The sequence below is a fragment of the Malus domestica genome, chromosome 04 (genome assembly GCF_042453785.1).
Source record: "Malus domestica chromosome 04, GDT2T_hap1".
NCBI classification, from domain to species: Eukaryota; Viridiplantae; Streptophyta; class Magnoliopsida; order Rosales; family Rosaceae; genus Malus; species Malus domestica.
In genome coordinates, this window is record NC_091664.1 from 25,040,300 (window position 1) to 25,061,123 (window position 20,824).

The 20,824-nt window shown below is 41.1% G+C and overlaps 5 protein-coding genes and 1 long non-coding RNA gene across 16 annotated transcripts; 3 read left to right on the forward strand and 3 right to left on the reverse strand.

Moving 5' to 3' along the window:
* The first annotated feature begins 509 nt into the window (after window positions 1-509).
* LOC103433704 (sister chromatid cohesion 1 protein 1) lies at window positions 510-3,946 on the forward strand. 9 transcript variants are annotated; one of them, XM_029101311.2, is made up of 12 exons: window positions 510-723; window positions 997-1,065; window positions 1,207-1,345; window positions 1,462-1,481; window positions 1,588-1,664; window positions 1,816-1,930; window positions 2,639-2,714; window positions 2,822-2,900; window positions 2,989-3,086; window positions 3,223-3,296; window positions 3,403-3,549; window positions 3,808-3,946. In XM_029101311.2, the coding sequence occupies exons 5-12, from the start codon at window positions 1,646-1,648 to the stop codon at window positions 3,818-3,820; spliced, it is 621 nt and encodes a 206-aa protein (XP_028957144.1). In that variant the 5' UTR covers window positions 510-723; window positions 997-1,065; window positions 1,207-1,345; window positions 1,462-1,481; window positions 1,588-1,645; the 3' UTR covers window positions 3,821-3,946. The 9 variants fall into 9 exon arrangements, with proteins under 9 accessions (XP_028957144.1, XP_070676792.1, XP_070676795.1 ...); XM_070820691.1 differs by having other exon boundaries at window positions 3,403-3,675; window positions 3,802-3,916; XM_070820694.1 differs by lacking the exon at window positions 3,808-3,946 and having other exon boundaries at window positions 3,211-3,296; window positions 3,403-3,475.
* Window positions 3,828-7,427, forward strand: LOC139187444 (protein ILITYHIA-like). The gene is made up of 11 exons (XM_029101307.2): window positions 3,828-3,971; window positions 4,062-4,144; window positions 4,242-4,427; window positions 4,537-4,603; window positions 4,755-4,885; window positions 4,966-5,048; window positions 5,458-5,535; window positions 5,887-5,964; window positions 6,593-6,662; window positions 6,749-6,891; window positions 7,306-7,427. Exons 3-11 carry the CDS (start codon window positions 4,406-4,408, stop codon window positions 7,324-7,326), a joined length of 693 nt encoding a protein of 230 aa, XP_028957140.2. The 5' UTR covers window positions 3,828-3,971; window positions 4,062-4,144; window positions 4,242-4,405; the 3' UTR covers window positions 7,327-7,427.
* A 1,594-nt stretch (window positions 7,428-9,021) lies between these two features.
* LOC139195333 (uncharacterized) lies at window positions 9,022-9,675 on the forward strand. The gene is made up of 2 exons (XR_011580162.1): window positions 9,022-9,175; window positions 9,279-9,675. It is a non-coding gene; the product is annotated as an uncharacterized lncRNA (long non-coding RNA).
* Window positions 9,676-10,727: 1,052 nt separating this feature from the next.
* On the reverse strand, window positions 10,728-13,730 carry LOC103433705 (uncharacterized). 3 transcript variants are annotated; one of them, XM_008365705.4, is made up of 3 exons: window positions 12,740-13,730; window positions 12,231-12,321; window positions 10,728-11,155 (listed from the first exon to the last, which is right to left on the reverse strand). In XM_008365705.4, exons 1-2 carry the CDS (start codon window positions 13,637-13,639, stop codon window positions 12,265-12,267), a joined length of 957 nt encoding a protein of 318 aa, XP_008363927.3. In that variant the 5' UTR covers window positions 13,640-13,730; the 3' UTR covers window positions 10,728-11,155; window positions 12,231-12,264. The 3 variants fall into 3 exon arrangements, with proteins under 3 accessions (XP_008363927.3, XP_017187154.3, XP_028957137.2); XM_017331665.3 differs by lacking the exon at window positions 10,728-11,155 and adding an exon at window positions 11,743-12,116 and having other exon boundaries at window positions 12,740-13,727; XM_029101304.2 differs by lacking the exon at window positions 10,728-11,155 and adding an exon at window positions 11,743-12,131 and having other exon boundaries at window positions 12,740-13,727.
* Window positions 13,731-14,780: 1,050 nt separating this feature from the next.
* Window positions 14,781-18,917, reverse strand: LOC139195334 (probably inactive leucine-rich repeat receptor-like protein kinase IMK2). Its single transcript, XM_070820697.1, has 2 exons — window positions 15,764-18,917; window positions 14,781-15,641 (listed from the first exon to the last, which is right to left on the reverse strand). Exons 1-2 carry the CDS (start codon window positions 17,625-17,627, stop codon window positions 15,022-15,024), a joined length of 2,484 nt encoding a protein of 827 aa, XP_070676798.1. The 5' UTR covers window positions 17,628-18,917; the 3' UTR covers window positions 14,781-15,021.
* Window positions 18,918-19,072: 155 nt separating this feature from the next.
* LOC103433708 (PRA1 family protein B4) lies at window positions 19,073-20,040 on the reverse strand. The gene has a single exon (XM_008371977.4). The coding sequence runs from the start codon at window positions 20,038-20,040 to the stop codon at window positions 19,366-19,368; it is 675 nt and encodes a 224-aa protein (XP_008370199.1). The 3' UTR covers window positions 19,073-19,365.
* Window positions 20,041-20,824: the final 784 nt, after the last annotated feature.

A 20,824-nucleotide genomic window follows, 5' to 3' on the forward strand; every position in this document is an offset into this window, starting at 1 on the left:
AGGACGGGAAATGACAGAACGGAATGGAGAGGGAGCAATGATGCCCTCGGATGGAAACAAGGAGGAAGAAGAAGAAGATGGAGATGTTATAATTTTGTGTTCCACGGATGTGGAACGAGTCGTTCCAAAGGGATGAGGCGGAACGAAAATTCATCCAAAATTCGTCTCGTTAAATAGCGCGTTCCACCCATTTTAGGCGAACCAAACATGAAACGGAACGCCTCGTTTCACTCCGTTCCGTCCCGTTCCACGTAGCAAACACTTCCTTACAGCACACATCAGATATTTTACATTTACCCTACCAAGTTTAAAATCTTTGCTACAACCTCCAACCTCAGCCGTCAATCTACCTCCCTCGGAGCGCAGACCGTCCATCTGTCAGACTCATAAAGTTCGTAGCACAAAACTTCCCTGCATGCAAAGGTCATTGAATCACGTACACATCACACGCATTCGGCGTCCCTCCTGCAAAGCCGTCCTTTTTTCTCTCGCGCATAGAATCCGTTATTATATGCAGAGAGCCAAACACCCACCCACTCACTCACTCACTCACTCCCCGCCATTACGATTTACCTCCTTCCTTCTCAGCTTTCTCTCTGTATGTCTCTCCTCTCCATCTCTCTCTAACTTCACCTCTCTCTTTCACCGTCGTTCTCTCGCCGTCGACGGAATGTTCTACTCGCACTAGCTTCTAGCTCGGAAAGCTCCGCTACGTCAAATCTGGTAAACCCTCACTATGATTCTCCGATTTCTACACATTTTTTGTTGAATCTATCTTTCACATATTTGCTCTGTTTTTTCTTCGTATATTTCTCTGTTTTTTTTCCTTGCATTTTCATCGTGACGAATTTCGTAATTTCATGCAATGTCGCCTAGAAACTGAATTTTTCTCTGGAGTTTATGATTTTTTTTGCGTATTTTACTTTGATGTTTCTTTGGATATATAATTTTTCTCTTCGAAACTGACATTTCCTTGCAAACGGTGAACTCACGAAGGAGTGCTGCTCAAAAGCACGCCAAAATCAACCGCAGGAAGCTCAATAAGCTCGATTTCGTCCAGATCTGGTAAATCCCTACTTCTTTTTCTTCCTTTTTTTACTTCTTCAAATTTTCAGAGTTCACTGTTTTCGCCGATAATTTTCACTGGTTTTTCCGATGAAATATAACATTTCATGATTTTTCTGCATTTTTTATTTATTTTTGCAGCGAAGAGATTTTGAACCCTTCGGTTCCCATGGCTCTTCGCCTCTCAGGGATTCTAATGGGTAACCAAACTCTCTCGCTCTCTCTCTCTCTCTCTCCCTCCCTCTCCTCCGTTGCATTTCGCTTCGTTTGTGTTTTTCAGGTGACGTTCCGATCCTGCTTCCTCTTGCATTCGGATTCGAACAATTTTCAAATTTTTCGAATAAATATTTTCTGACTTCTTCCCTTTCTGTTTGTTGCTCTCGTTTCCGTACACAGAGGATGCGCCTCTTCCACTGGTACTGTTTTTCTTGGAACTTCTTATTTTAATTTCCGATTTTTTTCTTCTAATTATTACCATTATTATTCTTAATATTTAATTTTCATATCTGTGTGTTGTTGTAGGTCGAATTAAACGAAGCAGGGAGGATGAAACCTGTTGGGGACCACACCGTCCTCCCCGATGGAAAATCGCAAGCCAGGTCGGTCCCGCTTCTTTCTTCTTTTCTAAGTTACCAAAATTTTCCGAACCGCCGCATTTTCGAAACACCGGCGTAGTTTAGAATGACGTTTTGGGTGGAGGGGCAGGATTGTCATTTGATATGTGGATTTTTGTTGTCTCCATTTTTGCAGAAAGGAAGCTATTACGCTGCCTGAGAACGAAGACACAGAGATTGAAGGAATTCTTAATTTTTCCCACGACGGCAGCGCCTCCATGCAATTTCAGCGAACCTCCTATTTTGCTATGGTAAAATGTCGAAACTCTCATGGATGGTTCATCGAGGGTATTTTTGTCAATCAGTAGCAAGTGTCTGTGTGAGGTCGCACTTGGTGCGATGGCAAGTGCCTTCGCCCATGAGCGGTAGGTCTCGGGTTCGAGACTTGGGAGCAGCCTCTCCATAAATGGGGGTAAGGCTAGCCGACATTCACCTCTCCCAAACCCTGCATAAAGCGGGAGCCTTGTGCACTGGGTACGACCTTTTTTAGTAGCAAGTGTTTGTGTCCGTCAGTTGAAAGTGTATGTATGAAAGGTGTTTGACGAATTCCCTGAACAGGATTTGTGAGCAAAAACCCCTTCCGAGGACAAGATTTTAATGATGGGTCAAGTTTGTGTGTCCTGATTATTCAACTATTTTTATTGTTTAGCCCCGCTACCAAGGTGTGCATGCCACACTCTGGGGAGAAACATAGTTTCCGTTCGAGCAAAGCTATACTACCAGTTATGGTTCTCAGTTAAAACGTTTTCTTTGTATGGCGATGTGCCAAGGCTCGTGTTGATGTAGATCTAGTTACACATCAGACACAACGAATTGTATCCTTTCAGCTGTTATGCCTTGTTTTTGGATATGATAGGAAGATGCGATTGCCTATGTATGAAGTATGAACTGCATAAAGAAAATTCTAAACTGATAGAATCCTCTGAATTGCCTCATTGAACTATTCTCTATCTTTGCAGCGACTTGATAGTGTTGAACAATATGTTAACAACAATGCAGCAGGGGAGGAAGGTCCAGCTCCGCAACTCTACCAAGGTTCTATCATTCGTTTAAACTGCTTTTGTCATATTTTTAAGTTGAGTCATTTGTCCACATTTATCCAAATTTGCTTATCTGCTAACTTATGTTACTCTCTCATTCAGCTAATGTCGGGAATATCACCTTACCTGATCGTTTTGATCCATTTCAAGCTGATCATTTTATGTACAATCGCTTGGAGAGGTGAGACGTGTGTCAACCCTCCTACATGAAAACTCAATGTTTTTAAAGTTGTAGTCAGTCTTACATGTGTGTTCTATGTGGATGGAAGATTTGATATCGAACGGGATGAAGAGACACAGTTTAACTTCACGTCAGGAGAGTACACACATATTCCGATACCCTCTCCTCGCGATGAACATCAGGAAGGTCAGATCATCCCTTTACCCATAAAATAATTTGCCAATTTCTGAATTTTGATAAATTTAGATGCAAGGAACCAAGTCTACCGTAATTTACATAATAATTGCACGTGAAACTCTTCTGATCTCAGGGCTTCCTGTAGGTGATACAAACCAAGATGATCAACATCCAGAACAACAGGCCAATCATCCAGATGAAAGCAAGGAAATTAGATAGGTAGCAAGTAATAATCATGTTTTCCTAGTCATACAATCACAAAAATCATCTTCTAATGTTGGAAAGTAACTACCAACTGTTCAATGTTGGGATGTGGATGAAGCAGGTCCAAAAACGACTGGGGACTAAAAAATGGAGAACAAGAAAGCAACCATCTGGAATCGATTTTGAACAAACAATCATTCCTGGTCATGAATGCCAATCTTGGCTCCAAAATCCTTCAGATGTTTCACGAGATGCAAGGAAACAAAAGGTTAATCCCTGATCCCCAAGGTGTATGCATCAGTTTATGCCCATCTATATTTCAATTCTGGTTAATGGAACATGCGAACATACTAACTTAAAGTTGAAGGGACTAGGATGGGTTACCTCGATTGCGGTTAGTGCAACATAAGTTTTATTTCAAAGCTGTTGAATAAACTGTTAGATTTCTATGTTACCAAGTACAAACTTCATTCACCTAAATTTTCATGCAAGAACTTCATATTTCTTACGCTATGTGTAGCTGCAGCGCAAAGATGTAATGGAAACTATGAAGATAGCAAACCTCATGGAGCTGCCACCTAAAGTACTAATGGAAGATTTATTTACAACTGGAAGTGAAAACGTATATTATCCACGTCCTCTCCTTGACATGGATGAAAAGTGTCCGAACTCCTCACGAGTCTCCTGCTGGTCAGTACATGTTATTTCATTTTGAGAACTTCCTCATGTATATAAATTCAAGAAGTAGAAAGAGTACCTGAGTTATTTCTCTGTCTACAGGATGGACATCCTCGCCCCAGCCCCAAGGACCACTGTCACCAATACGGCCTGAGAGGCAAAACTATGATGATCCAATGGGATATGTAAGCCAGTCCACCTTATATTACTTGTTCATTTTCCGAAAAGAGGAGTAAGCTCATGTCTGACACGTTACAATGTGTTGAAACTGGACATGTGAAGCCTTTCGAAGATTTTCATAGTGGAGGTGGCTCCCAGTCTTCCATAGATAAGCAACGGCCAAGTTCTGGTGTGACAAAGGGCAAGAATGAGCCAGCAAGTGTACTCATGGAAGGACTGACAGCCAATCTTAAGGACATTGGCTTAGGGGAAATGATACTAACCCGATGGCAGTGCCTGGAAATTCTGGTACAGTTAAATTTGTTTAATTCTTTGCATACCTTGCATCTTTGGTTAATGCATTTCAAACATATTCAGTGATGTTCTAAATAGTTCTTTACTTCACTTAAATTTACAGATGACGTAAGATCCATCCCAAGCTCAGCATCAGGGCAGGGAATTCCTTCAGAAGGCAATTCAGGACGGTTAGTAAATTGTTTCTGTCAACCAATATATTAATATTTCAATGCTATAAAATGTTCATAAATTCTTTGGACAATTATCTTGAAATGTCTCGTGCAATTAGAGCTTTCTTGCTTCTCGTAGACCATGTGATAAAGTACTGTCTGTGAACAGGTCCAGCAGGAAAAGGCCTCATTCTGCATCCGGGGGCAACATTAGACTTGAACCATTACTAGAAATGAGTCACCCTGATGTACATTTCAAGTTGTCGAGCTCACGTGAGCAAGTCCCGGCATTTGATCAAGGTATGTTATACCTTACCACTCCTGTTGGTTGAGTTTTTATTATAGGCTTTCATGGTGATTATCAATAGCTCTACCTGCAGCTCCAAGTCCATCGACGCGAGTTTTGTTCTGCGCTGATCATCCATATTTGGTCGGAACTGCAAGGGGAGATGCATTTTGGAAGGTATATCTTTCTCTTGATTTTTGTTATTTGAGAAAAGGTGTTTTTTCATTATGTTGCTTGGTTTAGCAGGTTTTTTTTGCATCTCATTTCTAATCTGAAAGCAGGGCTATCTCGTATAATATAATCTTGATAAAAAAATATAATAAACCAAGATGCTTGAAGATTACTTATCTTCCATTCCATGAAAGGCTCATAAAATTTAAAACGTATTTGGGAACTGGTTCCATTGAGTTTTTGCCTATATTTTGACAATAAGTCATGACAGTTTGTTTCCTTTCCCTCTTTTACTGGTAGAAAACATCTGTTCATATGGATTTGTGTGCCTTCTCATGCTGATTTTATCTATTTTGGCATAGTGAAATCACAATAGCCTTTTTGAACTGATTGGATTGGTTCTTTCTGTCTTCAGAGGCTACAAGAATGTATGCATGCATGTGGTTTCGACACCATTAGCAACATTTTGGCCGACGTGGAGAATTTGTTAAAGGTAAACCAACTCATTTTTTTATTCATTTTAATTGATGAATTCAACCTTCGCTCATTAGGAATCATGAGATAGATAAATAATAATATTTTGCTGAAGTACATCTTGCATTGGTGAATGCTGATCTATAAGTCGAACTGCCTGGTAGAAACACCGTACAAACTGCAATCGAGCAAAATATGTGTTCCAAAGACGCATGCACTTAAACTATTGGTTAAAATGCAATATTGTTTGTTGGTAGTACGTGGTAATACCATCAGTTTAAGGCTCATAAAATCTTAAAAACTTATTTGAACTGCGTCCATTAAGTTTTTGCCTATGTTTTGAGCTGATTGCATTGGTTCTTTTGTTCAGTGGCTGCAGAATTGTATGCATGCTTCTGGTTTTGACATCATCAGCAACATTTTGGCTAATGCGGAGAATTTGGTCAAGGTAAACCAACTAGTTTTTTATATTCATTTTAATTGATGGATTTAATCTTTGTTCATTAGGAATATATGAGATTGATAAATATTTTGCTTAAGTACATCCTGCATTGGTGAATGCTGATCTATAAGTCGAACTGCCTGGTAGAAACACCGTACAAACTGCAGTTGAGCAAAATATGTGTTCTAAAGACGCATGAACTTATTAAACCATCTGTTAAAATGTGATAATGATTGTTGGTGTTATACCATACAATCTGCTAAAGTAGTTTTACCTTTCGTAGGATGGATGCCAGGTTGCCAACCAGTAACCATATATTTTCTTAAACATGCTTTTAAAAGACAATTGTCTATTAATTGGAATGGTTTAGGATTTTGATGTGGTCCTGATAGAAACTGACCTACAAATGTGTCTTACAGAGAGAGAGGGATGGGTTATGTAGGTAGTCCATTATAAGATCTCTTTTTGTTAGAGGTTTTTTGGTTTTTTATTCTCCATCATCTTCTACGTTAGTAATTTCACCGACTTTTATGAACATCTAATGTGTTACACTTTGTAATTTATTTGAACTAAATCAATTTTTTACTTTGTTTGGTAGTTTATCTGAAATTTGTTTCCACTTATATTGTTTCAGATTTTTGATACCCCTGAAGGCTTGATTTCCAGTGGTAAAATGGGAACTGGGAAGTCTGCAAAGAAACCTGGTGAATTATTGTTGCATACGTGTTTTCACTGGAAATTTTGTATGTTTTTACTTTAATCAAAGTATTGAGGAGCATTAATTTGCCAGATAAAGGAAAAGCTGCAATGGCGGAGGCATGCATGCGTGAGAAGGTCCGAGAAATACAGAAAAACCTGTCCTCCATGCTTAGAGCTCTCGGGGAATTGGCAATTCCTAATCCTAATTTCAGACAGAGTCGGCTTTCTTCCCTGGTATGCTTCTAAAAGCCAGAATATGTGGAATCTTAGTTTTAAGTAGTTCATTGATATATTCGCTCTGAGTATTTTTATTTCTTTTCATTTCTTGGTTGTTCTCTTTGCTACTTTTAAATCTTTTAATTCACGAACCCAAAATTTTGACCAAATTTTTTCACCTATGAGGTTTCTTTGACACTGTATATGTTCCCAGACTACTTAAATCAAAATTTCTGCCTTAATATGCTTATTTTTGCTTGGTGAACATGTCTCCATCAGTTGTCATTATCTGTTAGCCACTCATGATTTTAATGATATTGTTCATAATTTGACTATTCCCTCATTTTGGATTAAATATTTCTCCATTGTTAAGTTTATTTGCTTACAGTGTCACAATTTTCTAAACATCTATACCCAAATAAACTTTTCCAGGCTTTGGAAACATCAATTTGAGTTTGTAAATTTTGTTGTGACGTATAACAATGTTGGTGGCGTTTGCAGTAATACGTGCAACTGTCACATAAAAATAGGGTTGTTCAGATATAGATTATGCATAGTATCAAATATGGGCTTATTTAGATATATATTTAAATAGGTTATAACAGCCTACCTCTGAATGGAGGACCTGAGTATTTATCTTTCAGTGCGGCCTCGAACAAGGCTTGTACCGCATCATTTTCTGCTTGTTCGGTTTGACTTGCAACCGTCATTCCCGCCATCTTTCACCGCTCTCCTCATCATATCTCGTCAACATGTTTTCATTGTCGTACAAGCCTATGAGGAAGGATAGTGCAACTTCTGCACCAATCTTCATCCCATAGGCCCTTTTCATTAGTGGAAACTGAGACTTCAGCTCTTTATTGAGCATCCGCAATCAGGCTAATATGCACTTTGATGATGATATGCACACTCATCTGAGTGATTTGGTACAACAACTTCCTTAAGGTAATGACCTTTGGGTGTATTATCCTCTACAGAGCCTAGAATTAGCATGTATCCGCAGCATCCTCTTCATGTAGTATTTGCCACTTCTAACAATTTGATTAAATCTTCTTGCTCATGACTATTTACTTGTCACAAAATCTAATGCCATGGTAGAATCCACCATGCCATTGCATCTCAAGGACATTGTGGGTAGGCTATCTGAGACTAGACTAAGCTTTGTGGTTGGATACAGAATGACATCGTTGTACAAAGTTTGTCGTGAATATGTTGCCATAACGATTTCATGTTGCAATATAATAATAAAGTAAGTGGTGCCTTTCACAGAAGGCGAGGGTTACTGTTGAAAACATGCCATGATTTACGAACTCAAATTAATGTTTCCAAAGCTTGGAAAAGTTTATTTGGGTTTAAATTTTGTTGTGATATTGCTTAATCAAAATTATGGCATGTTTTCAATAGGAACCCTTGCCTTCTGTGAAAGGCACCACTTGCTTTATTATTATATTGCAATATGCAATTGTTATGGCAACAGATTCACGACAAATTTTGTACGATGGTGTCATTCTGTATCCAACCACAAAGCTTAGTCTAGTCTCTAATCGTCCACCCACAATACCCTTAAGATGCAATGGCATGGTGGATTTTGTCATACATTAGCTTTTGTGACAAGTTAAGATTCACGAGCAAAAAGATTTAATCAAATTGTTAAAAGTGGCAAGTACTACATGAAGAGGATGTTGCGGATACATGTTAATTGTAGGCTCTGTAGAGGATAATACACCTAAGGGGAATTATCTTCAGGAAGTTGTACCAAATTACTCTGATTGGTGTGCATATCAGCCTGATTGCGGATGCCCAACAGAGAGCTTGAAGTCTCAGTTTCCACTGATGTAAAGGGCCTATGGGATGGGGAGTGGTGCAGAAGTTGGACTATCTTTCCTCATAGTTTGTATGACAAAGAAAACATGTTGAGGAGAGTGGTGAAGGATAGCTGGAAGCACAATTGCAAGTTAAACCCGAACAAGCAGAAAATGATGCGCTGCAAGCCTTGTTCGAGGCCACACTGAAAGATAAATACTCGGGTACTCCATACAAAGGTAGGCTTTTATAACCTATCTAAATAAGCTCATATTTGACAGTTTGCATAATCTATATTTGAACAACCCTATTTTTATGTAACGGTTGCACGTATTACTACAAACGCCACCAACATTGTGATACAGGAAGCTTTTCTAAAATGTGGTCACAACTCTAGCTCCCTAAACGAAATCAGGGAGAGGGCTCTATTTCTCATCTACCCCGCCAAACTTGCTGGGAAAGATGATGGAGATATCATATTTCATTCAGATGAGACTCAGTAAGTTTAAGTATTCATCACAATTTTTGTTTTATGAATATTTGTTGGATAAAATATGGGTTCGAATGCGAGTCTTATTTTAATTTTTTTTCCTAAATTTCAGTCTTTCTCTAGCAGAAGTAGGGCGGGCACCGCTGACATATCTATGGGGAGGATACTACCTCCATCTGTTCCCTTTCAGAAAACAAGACCAATCAGAAACATTTTGGAATTACCAAGGAAAAGGGTAATTTCAGAAAAACCAATCTTTTACTGTTTGGATGAAGATTGGAATAACAATCTGTTGCGATCATATCGCCTGAAAATATGCGAGAAGAGATGGAGCAATAGAATTCATGTGTGTCATGAGATTTTCATGCCGCATTTGTTAAGCAACTAGAAGAGTCTTCTGTGAGCTTCTTGGAGCATTCATAATTTGAGGCCATTCAATCTGCCCTTGATGACTTTTTTGCATTCTCGACTAATCTCATTCAAATCAACAAGTGCTTACTACTGCATAACATGCTTCAAGTTCAATTACATTCACATTTCATTGTATTTGCAATTGAAATTGGGGTGTGCTATCCACACACCCCAAATTACTTCTCACACACCCTTGTTAATTTTTATCCGTTGATCTTCTTCAATTCATCCGATCCGACGGCCGAAAATTAGAAGGGTGTGTGAGAAGTAAAATGGGGTGTGTGGATATCACACCCCTTGAAATTAATACTCCCCAACGAAATGAATTTTTTTGAGAATTCTACCCGATCAATCAATCTTTATATATATTTTTCACTATTTTTGAATTAGATTATTTGTGAAACGAATATCTAGCTGGTATTAGTATTACTATTACATGCATAAACACATACATGTTTTCAACATAAAAAGAATTAGGTATGAAATTAAACAAAACCTCAAATCGCAAACAAAAGGTTAAATACACTACTTCTTGTGATTCGATGAAATTCATCCTCTAGAATATGACGCTCAACCAGCCCGTTTGGTCATTATTTACTCGGAGCTCAATTAACTAGTTTCAGCTAGGTTATATATTAATTTCGGTCAAAATGTTGATAAATCTTCGACAAAACTTTTGTTTCACCATTTTAACATCTTAACTAATACGAAACTAAGACGGGAGCATAATGTACAACCATCCATCTGCAGTTTTGGTACCCGAGACGTCATCCATCTGCAGTTTTGGTACCCGAGACGTCATAAGAGTCGAACATAGAACTTCTCATATATGTGAACGAGGACAGATCACCTACTATGTCCTACATTTGTATGTAGTTAATCCCACCTACGTTATGACCTAATGGAGCAAATTGTCTACGGTTTTACTGCTCCCATATAAAACTTTCTTGCAACGGGTACGCTGCTCTTCTTTGCAACTGCTCCGTTATAAGTTAAATAATATCGTTAATACTACTCTTTGTTTGTTGCGTTACTCTTTTTTTTGAATATTTTTATAAGATGGCATCATAACGTAACAAGAGCAATGCTTTGGGTTAGTTGTCCACACGACACACAAGTTCGTGAGTAGGAAATTGTCACGTAACAACACTGCACAAAACAGAAGAAAATTAATTGGACAAAAGAGTTCCTACAAATCCAAGATCGCCTCATTAAAGGATAAATTCTGCCCTACAACCGAAGGTATATCTTCTTGTGTCTTTCCCTGGTCCATGGTTGAAGAAGAAAAGATAAAAACACTGCACAATCCATTTGCTTTCATCTTCCTTTTATAAATTGGAGTGATTGGAACAAACACATGGATAATACACGGGACATGATACAGCAAAAGCAGAGTACAAAAGGACATCTTCAACTACCACCAAAACATGCCAACCATATGACTACATAAACACTTCCATGGTTCCTACAGATTTTCATCTCAGAAAGTCATTGACCTTATGATTCATCAAAAATCAATGCCATGGCTGCTAAATCTTACATACATCAGCTAGCACACCCACCGAGTTGGGCATTATCCTGTATCCAGTGATTCCAACAGAAAAACCAACTCAAAGTGAGACTTAGAAAGCAGACACGCATCAAGGATAAACTTAATCTTTACCATGAATGATATTCACTGATTCCAAATGAAAATCAAGAATGCACTCAAAATACAATGCGATTCCACACAAGGGAAATTATTAGTTATCATCGTAGAAAAGCAACTGAGGGTCACCTTATAAGGGAAACCAAAAATCTTATACAACCATTTAAAGACGAAGATTAATAAAAAGGGGTCAAATTTTCAGAGGGTGCATACTGGGCAAGAGCAAGTTAGCATAGCCACAGTGCATCTGCATGCATGTCTCACAAAAGAAATCGTCAAATGTAGTGTACAGCATACAAGGCAGATTCGAGAGAATCTAGAAAAAGCCACCCTAGACAGATGATATTTGGTGCTAAAGGACGAGGACAAGCTCAGCTACCAGAAAAGAACTCTAAGAGGGACTAGAATCTGGACTTTAGTAAGAAGATTAAATTCAAACGGAAATACTGCAAGATAAATATGTAAGACAAGGAACACAAAATGATGTCGAAGAAGCAAAAACTAAACAGATTCAGGAGACAATACAAAACATGAGAGTATTGGTCATATATGCAAATGTTAAGCTGTGTATAGAATTCAAGCCTATCAGAACCAAAGGGGCTTGTATAGATTGATGTCACATTTGATATACTCCACATTAAATGGCAAGGGACTCTGACACAATCTCTCTCTTTCCACGATCTCACAGTTGTGAACAACACCACTATAATCTATTTTAAGGTTTTAAATAAAAACCTGCCTCAATGAGAGAATTGAGGCGCCTATGAATTTTCAACCAGGCGTACAGGGGTGCAAGAGTTTCCCGTCAGGTGTAAGCCTTCCACGCGAAAGCGTACGCTTTGTGTTAAGGAGGTCGCTATTTGCCCAAGTCTTATGGCTTTTGGTGTCTGCCTACAATACTTGATTCTTTTTATAGGAAACTAAAGTAAAATATCATGTGTTCAAACTGTATGAATATAGGAATTAAAATAAACTGGCCGGAGAAAGAAAACTAACAAAACTCACCACCCAGAAAACGCCACCAGCTACAATTGCGCAATTACTCCAACCCAGCAGACCTAGCAGCTTTGTACCTTAGCTTCCTATTGTGATTTTCCTGCCAAGATTTTCCAAAAGAACGAGTTAACAACTTCCTGATATGGGATGCAAAGCACACAATTGACATCACTAACATTGAAAATTAATGATTATTTGATGGCATTGACAAAATTCCATCAAGTCTCACACGAAATTCTCAAAAACTTACTAATTTCAGTAAAGAAAAATCGTAGCATACAAACTCAATATTTCCAATGACAATTTGATGATTAATTGACTGCATTGACAAAATCCCATCCACAATTTACTTGCAATTCTCCGAAAATTTACCATATTCAGTAAACAAAAAAGCAATCATTGCACACAAACTCGATACTGCTAATGACATATCATGATTGTTTGACAACATTGACAAAATCCCAACAAAATTCACATGGAATTCTCCGAAAATTTTACTAAATTCAGCAAGTGCTCACCTGCTCAAGAACCTTGGCGGAGCTCTGCTCAACGAGCCTGGTCAAAGTTTCAATCTTGACAAGCATTTTCTCATACAAGTCCTCGACGCCGGCGGTGTAATTCGCAGCCTCCGAACCCATCAGCCTACTGAGGCTTCCAACATCCAAGCCCTCACTGCACATATCCAGTTCGCTCTGATCCTTGTTGTGCTGCTTCAGTTGATCTAAGCTCTCCTCTCCCCTGTCGACATTCATCGGCGAAACCCTAAGCTCGCAGGGCAAAATTGGGAACGGCGAGCTAGGGTTGAAATTCCCGTAATGGGCTCGGAACGCGGGCCCAATGTTGACGATCTGGATCGATTTCGGCTCGAAGGAGTGCTTGGATGGCCGGAACTGATAGGCACGGTACTCGTGAGTGTGGATGGTCTGATCGGTGACCGGAGAAGCGAAGAGGAGAAAGAGGGAGGGGGTGAGAGTTGGGGTGGCGGGGGAGCCCTCGGGAGGGTTTTGGATTGGGAAGTTGAGAGTGGGGTTGGAGGAGAGAGAGTTGGAGACTGAGAATTCTCGGAGGGAGGGGCGGAGGTGGGTTCTGCGGCGGCCGGAGAACCAGCCGAGTAGGTGGGAGGAGGGGGATTGGGCCTGCTGGGCTTGGACGAAGCGGCGGAGGGAGAGGGGGTCGACCCGGCCGGAGGAGTTGTAGAAGGAGAGGGTGGAGCCGGAGCAGAAGAAGGCGGTGACGGTGGCGATGAGAGTGGCGGAGGAGGTGGAATTGGGAGAGTCGTCGGTGAGGGTAGGGGGGATGTGGCTGACATGGCCGAAGATCAGGCCGTCGACGGAGCCTGGGGAGGTGGAGAAGCGTTGGATCATGGAGGCCAGGGCTGGGCCTGACATCGCCACCTTGTCTAGGGAATGGTCTTCCATTGCATGAGCAGATTAGCAGACGGGGAGAGAGAGAGAGAGAGAGGAGAAGAGAGTGCGCGATACAGAAATGAATTAAATGGCAATCGGTAGCTGACTGACTGGTTTATTTGTAAAGGTTTTATTTTATTTTTTACCCTAAAAAAATGTAAAAAGGGTTTTTTACTTGATTTTCAGAATAATTTTTCAAATTACATGGATTTTTTAGATTAAAATTAGAGAAACATATTTTGGAATGTAGGGTTTATTTCTTTTGAAGAAATTTTTTGTCTGGTTTATGTTCATCACAATTTTTCTTTATTAGATTCACGCAGTTATTTTATCGAACTCTTCACTTACGATCTAATCTCTCAAGTTCTAAAGTATAATTTTTCAAAGTCATATATAATGTGACATGACATTCTTTCATCTAGTTTTGTAATACCTTTCAATAAAGACGAATTTGAGTGATATCTAGGACTAGGAGTGAGTGCTTGCTAAGTAATAAACTAAATCAACTTTTGTAAGTTGTTTGTATGGGCAAGTTCTCTTCTAAGTCTTTAATATTTTCGTGTTATGCGAATTTGTTGTATTTTCTTAAAGATTCTTAGAGATGGGAAACTAAGGGAAACTAATTTCTACTTTTTCAATTTATTTTGGAAATAATTAAACACACAACCATATACTTATCAAAGTTAAGCAACGGTGGTGAATTCTAAGGCGGCTGCTAGTTTCATCATTAGAAACGAGACTGGAGAGGAGACCCCATTGTTGCTGGTGCTAGGTCCTTGGGTGAAAGTTCAATTTGTGTTGCTGAATGCTTGGCCCTGAGGGATGCACTTTGGTTAGCGAGAAGAAGTTTCAAGAAGATCTGCGTGGAAGGAGACTCTAAGTTGGTGATTGATGCTAGTACGGGATCTAGCATTGTTTCCTGGCGTCTCATGTCTGACATTGATGATATCAAAGATTTGCAAAATACTTTTGAGTACATTTTTTGGACACGTGTGTATTGAGAAGTGAATTTTTTGTCGGATGCGATTACCAAAGCTGGATTTCATTATATATTTGATTGTATGAGAACTGGTTGTAATCGTGGTCGCTGTTTAATTTATGTGTTTCTTTTTTTGCATAAAAGAAAGTTAAGCAATCTTATATTATAACATAATAAAGCATAATTATACTGATCATTCATTCTTCTGCTTTGTTAACAGAAACACAACTTGAAGGAGTACATTATTATCCCCAACAAAAAGAATAAAAAAATATAACTAAAACCTGTATTTACATATACCAAAGAATATAATTTAATTTTAATGCCTATACCTCCTCCTAATCCTATGAACAAATTAAGTGATAAGATAACAACAAAACCCAGATTTATCCCAATTAAAGTAATAAACCCTTTTTTACTCAGCTTCTTGTGGCGGTACTTCTGCTCCTCCTTCAGCTGCAGAACCACCAGTTGCCTGATCAGGCTTAATCTCCTCCAGCTGCTGCAGAACCAGCTGAGCTTCCGGCCGCGCAGCCGGCGATGGATCCACACAATGCAGAGCCAACTTCAATGTGTTAAGCAGCAGGTCACCTATGGTTGGCACATCCCTCATGAGCTCCAAGTCGAAAACTTCATTTGTCCACTCCTCTTTCACAATTGATGCCACCCATTGGGGCAAATCCATGCTGTTCATCGGTTCCCCGGGGGATTTTCCTGTCAGCAGCTCCAGTATGAGCACCCCAAGGCTGTACACATCAGTCTTTGTTGTGGCCTTCTTGGACTTTGAGAGCTCAGGTGCGTTGTAGCCGAGAGTTCCTGCAGTGGCGATCACAGTGGTGTTGGCGGCCGCAGTCATGAGGCGCGAAAGGCCAAAGTCCGCAATGTGAGCATTGGTCTGCTCATCAAGTAGAATGTTGCTGGATGTGAGATTGCCATGTACAATGTTCTCGTTGTGGAGGTAGCATAGTCCACGAGTGATGCCGATCGCTATGTTCATCCTTGTTGGCCAATCAATGATGGTGTCTGGCCCTCGAGCTGCATAAGAAATATTCATCACAAACATAAGATGGTTAAGGGGTTAAAAGTGCTTTCCGACAACTAAAAGCGCTTAGGCATGTCATCAAAGGAAATAGATGAGCATAGTTGAATCAACTTACCATGAAGGAAGGATGCAAGGCTACCCTTAGACATGTAATCGAAGACGAGAAGCTTTTCTCCCTTAGGTCCCAAATAATAAGCCCTCAGAGCCAAGAGATTCGGGTGGCGAATCTTCCCAATTGCTGCAGCTTCAGTTTCGAATTCCTTCTGACCTTTCGTTGTCTTTTCCCTCAATCTCTTCACTGCAACTTCATTCCCTTCCTCTAATGTTGCCTTGTATGCAGTCCCATATGTGCTCTTCCCCATTATTTCAGCAGTGGCACACAGCAGGTCATCAGCTGTGAAAACGAACGGCCCATCAAAGTGAACAAGCTTCCCACCAGCTTCACCGCCATATTCAACTCCGGCACTACCAGGAACTGCCTTGGCAGCGATCCCCGCATCAGCGGCCTGCTTAGCCGTTGTACCATTCATTCCTTTTGAAGCAGACCTTTTCCTCACCAAACAAACAAGCAAAATGCAGCAGAGTAGAAGCAGAACCGCCAGGAGGGCACCCGCCGCTATGAGAATTTTGTCCTTCGTACTAAATTTGTGGTGATGCTTTTTCTTCAAGGGCTGCTCTGCTGGCGGAGAAGATGGAAGAATCTGAGGCGGGGGAGAAGAACACGGAGTTGAAGCGCTGTACCCGCACAGCTGAAGATTGCCCGCAAAAGAGCTAGAATTGAACTTTTTCGAGAGGAGAGAAGGGACGGGGCCAGAGAGATTGTTGTGAGAAACATTGAAGGAAGTGAGGTTGTCTAAGCTGGAAAGTGAAGCAGGAATTTTGCCACTGAATTTGTTTTCGGATAAATCGAGTTGGTAAATTCCAGAGATATTGCCAACAGATGCTGGAATGTGGCCACTGAAATTGTTTTTCTTCAAGTTAAGTACTGAGAGGTTCTGCAACCTTTCCAGGCCTTCCGGGATTTGGTTATTGAGGCGGTTGCCCTCGAGGCTCAACGAAACAAGGGAGGAGAGGTTGGAGAAGCTAGAAGGGAAGCTGCCATTGATGGCATTGTTGGATAAGTCTAGCTTTTGGAGCCTTGTGAGCTCCCCTATTTCATCGGGAATGGTCCCGGAAATCTGGTTGTTGTTCAAATAAATCTCTTCAAGAAAACCCAATTTGCTCAGAGAGCTTGGAATAGATCCGGAAATCAGATTATTATCAAGGGTCAGGATCGTAAGTTTGTAACTATGATTTCGATTTGCAGCACCCCAAGTGCTTGGAATAGGACCAGAGAGGTTGTTGTGTTGGAGGGCAAGGATGGTGAGAGAAGGGAACTTGGTGAGACTAGTTGGGATGAAACCCGAAAGCGAATTGAAGCTCAGATTAAGTCTGTACAGCTTGGTAGAATTTGCAAGACTAGAAGGGATTGTACCAGTAAGCGAATTATTGCTCAAATCAAGAGTTTGAAGAAGAGGGCAGTTACCAATCGAAGGCGGGACAGAACCCGAAAGCCGGTTGTTGAAGAGGTAAACCCCTCTGAGATTGGGAAGGAAGCCAAGAGACAAAGGGACAGGGCCAGCCAAGACATTGTCGTGCAGGCTGAGCTTCCGAAGCGCTTGCAGCTGCCCAATCTTTTCCGAGATTCTGCCCCCGAGCCTCTTCCACGGAAGCTGGATTGCAATGACCTGTCCGTTCACACACTTGATCCCTGCCCACCAGCCCAAGCAGGCTCCATGTCCGCTGTCATTCCAGCTGCGCAGTACACCGGTGAAATCAACAAGCTCGCGCTTGAATGCTCGAAGAGCTTGGTAATCGGACTGAGTCACAATCACTCCATCATTCCCTCGCTGGCCCGAAACAGGCTGGTAAGTGACAATTAATAGCTGAAGAAAGAGCAAGGCATGGATGACAAACAACAACTTATTTTCCATGAACATCCAAGGACTGCAATGTCCAGGAAGATTCGAAGATGCTGGAGAAAATAAGCGAATGGAAACCCGAAGAGAAGATTAAAGGAGTGAGCTTTTTTCGGGTTGAGCTCAAGTTGTGAACTTTATTATATTTTGTGCAAGTGAAGAAATGAAATGGAAGATAAATAAGGAGGGAGAAATATCTGAGTGAGGGAACAAGTGCGGTCGGAGACAGAGTCAATTCTTCATGTGTTGTTTATCAGTTAACGGCTAGTTTTTTTGTGTCGTGGGATTTCCACCATATAACGGCTTGGGTTGAAAAACGTGGGTCGTCTCCTCACTTGACTGGAATCCAACGGCTATATTATTATTTGGCATCCAATTCCAATCCAATGCTGCAAGTATGGCGAAATGACCATAATAACCTCGGCCTCCGTTGGAAGTACCAAACTTTTGCAGACGTCCTAGGTTGGTTCGAGATCAATGATTCCCCCCTAAAAGTTTTTCCTTTTGCCTTTTGCGTGGCATCAGCATGAACGAAATTCACTCTAATCTGGTTCCGTTAATCATCGACATAATCGTGATGGTAAGAGAGTCGGATTTCTTCCCGAAAGCACACGGTTTACGCAACATCTGGTAATCGCATTTGTAAACACAAACTGCGGTGCGATCAGTGTTCCGCTGGCACAAGTAGCATGCTTTTCATCAAACGTGAGGTTCGAAACAAATACGAAGGGGTTCCCCGAACAACCAAATCAAACGTGTTGAAAGTAGACTTGGAAGAGCCAAAGACTTCTGCTTGACATAAACATATCAAAAGGAAGAAAAAACAGGCTACTTCCTCCCTCTTTTAACAACAAGAACACAAACAAGGGCACAGGAAGAAAACCCAGATTTAGCATTGCCCAAACAGATAACAACGCGATCTTTACACAACACCCCCATCAGCGTTCTATAAAAACCGTACACCGCTAAGACAATGGTACATGAATTACGCATCCATAGAATAAAAATCAAGAACGAAAAGATTTCATCACATCGTGGATGAGGATATGCTCCCATGATAACCGAATTCCAACCCATCATCAAGACCGGGTATCAGCAATGGCATCGCATATCATGATCCATACTTGCAAAAGCAAAATGAAACCTGATTGAGGCACGTTTGCTGACTATCACATAGATGAAAACATCATTTTTGATCGAAAAAGACATTATCGACTACATAGATAATAGATTAATCGGCAATCTTCCTAACAAAAGCAAAACCGAAATGGTAACAATGTAGCTGCTAACAATCTCAAACACAGGAAAAGTATCAAAGACTGCAATCTTTTGATTGGATCAAAGATATTGCACAAGATACTAACATTCATGCACTCATACAAATGAACTAGCCAAGGCATTCGTGTCTGAAAAACGTGTTCATAGAGATGAACCCAGAAGATGCACATTGCAGATTTTGCAGATAGTAGAGCAAAAAGAATCATTTATATCATAGATCTACCAAATGAAAGGGACAAAAGTTCGATTGATAGATCTACCAAGAACCATGAATAAACATGAATTCGCTATCTAATCAGAACTAAAGTACACAGATCCATACAAATTGGTCAATAAAATCCACCCTACATATATTTATATAACAAAAACTTCAAATTTATTAATTTTTTGTGGTTTTGAGAGCAAGGTTTTATGTCAATTCAACTAATTATACCATCATGATCTTGATCGCGATCCAATCACAGTGGGGAGATACATCAGATCAACCGCGAGCGGCGACAACGGCGGGCGATGTGGCGGCAGCGACATTGGAAGCAGCGCCGTTGAGGAAGGAGAGGAAGCCGGTGGAGGCGGAAGGCTCTTGCTCGTCAAGGAAGAGGTCCTCGGGAACCCTAAAGGCGCCGTGAGCGAAGACGACTGCGGCACCCACGAGGAGAGCGGAGATGAGGACGGATCCAACGGATGTGAGGAAGACGACGAAGACGGAGAGGGCGGTGAGGCCCAAGAGGGTCTGGGTGTCAGAGAACGTGCGGCCGAAGATGACGAGGGGCTGATCGGAGGGGCGGAAGAGGTAGAGGAAGAGCCAGGCGGCGAGGAGGCCGAGGAGGACGAGGAGGGAAAACGGGTGGGTGAAGAGGGAAACAGCAACGGTGAGGGCGAGAACAGCGAGGTAGTTGACGCGGAAGTAGGAGTAGTTCTTGCGGACGCGGACGGTGGCGTCGGAGAAGGATTCCGGCTTGGCGAAGGCGGATCGGTCGAGGAGCTCGGACCAGGGGCGGCGCTGGGCGAGGCCGTTGCGGCAGGTGTCGGAAATGTGGTTGATGAAGGCGCGGAAGGCGGGGGTAGCGATGGGAGCCTGGGACTGGGCCGTGCCGCCGCCGACGGCTGTTGCGGTTGTAGAGACCGGGAGGATCGGCGGGGGTGTCGGAGTCGACATTTTACGTTCTGGTGTCGATGGATCTGGATTTTCGGTCTCGGATCTCTCAGATAACTTTTCGGGGGAATTTGTGGAAAAATTTTAGGGGGTTTTGGTTAAATAACGGGGGAGGGAGAAGGGCTAAGTTTAGAGGACTTGTGAGGTTCTGCTTGCTTCGTCGTTACGTTTCGCCGACGGAAAGTCAACGACGAAAACCGGGTCAAAAATATTTTGACACCCCGTTTGGTGAAAGGTGGCTTTTCTTCTTCTTACTGTTTGCTCGGAGGGTTCTACTTGTACCGTTTGAGGGTCTCTCAGCCGCGTAAATCGTCAGAATCCAAACGGACGGCGTAGATGTAGCGGGAACTTAATTGAACTGTTTCCACTCGTTTTCTTGTTTTTATTTACTTATTTACCTTCTTTTTTTTCCATTAATTTCATTGCTGATTAATTACTGTTTGCTCGGAGGGTTCTACTTGTTTATCGTTTATTGTCAAAATTTAGCCTTTACATTCATAAATGTCAATTTTTATAAAAATTCTCAAATCTACCCAAAACCTCACATTAATATACCAAAATACCTTCATAATTACAGAACCACACACCAAAGAGATGTTTTTTCTGTTCGTTCTTTTTTGTTCTGTTGGAATCGAGCCCATTGTATTCTCAAGTTCATTTCATAATTGACAAACTTACAACCAAGACCACGAAGAAAATTACACAAAAATACAATTTATGTATGTTTTTGTGTAAGATTCAATTGGTATTTTGCAGAAACTTTCATGAAAATTGCCATTAATGTTCT

Bases quoted from the DNA above. Each gene is read 5' to 3' on its own strand.
- LOC139195334 (XM_070820697.1), bottom strand. From the start codon at position 17,627: ATGTTCATGGAAAATAAGTTGTTGTTTGTCATCCATGCCTTGCTCTTT. The intron at 15,642-15,763 runs GTAAGTTGATTC...TTTCTTATGCAG, and splicing joins CCTTGCATCCTTCCTTCATG to CTCGAGGGCCAGACACCATC.
- LOC103433708 (XM_008371977.4), bottom strand. From the start codon at position 20,040: ATGTCGACTCCGACACCCCCGCCGATCCTCCCGGTCTCTACAACCGCA.
- LOC103433705 (XM_008365705.4), bottom strand. From the start codon at position 13,639: ATGGAAGACCATTCCCTAGACAAGGTGGCGATGTCAGGCCCAGCCCTG. The intron at 12,322-12,739 runs GTGAGCACTTGC...AAATCTTGGCAG, and splicing joins CCGCCAAGGTTCTTGAGCAG to GAAAATCACAATAGGAAGCT.
- LOC139187444 (XM_029101307.2), top strand. From the start codon at position 4,406: ATGGCAGTGCCTGGAAATTCTG. The intron at 5,536-5,886 runs GTAAACCAACTC...TCTTTTGTTCAG, and splicing joins ACGTGGAGAATTTGTTAAAG to TGGCTGCAGAATTGTATGCA. The intron at 5,965-6,592 runs GTAAACCAACTA...ATATTGTTTCAG, and splicing joins ATGCGGAGAATTTGGTCAAG to ATTTTTGATACCCCTGAAGG.
- LOC103433704 (XM_070820691.1), top strand. The intron at 2,715-2,821 runs GTTCTATCATTC...TCTCTCATTCAG, and splicing joins AGCTCCGCAACTCTACCAAG to CTAATGTCGGGAATATCACC. The intron at 3,087-3,222 runs GTCAGATCATCC...GGCTTCCTGTAG, and splicing joins TCGCGATGAACATCAGGAAG to GTGATACAAACCAAGATGAT.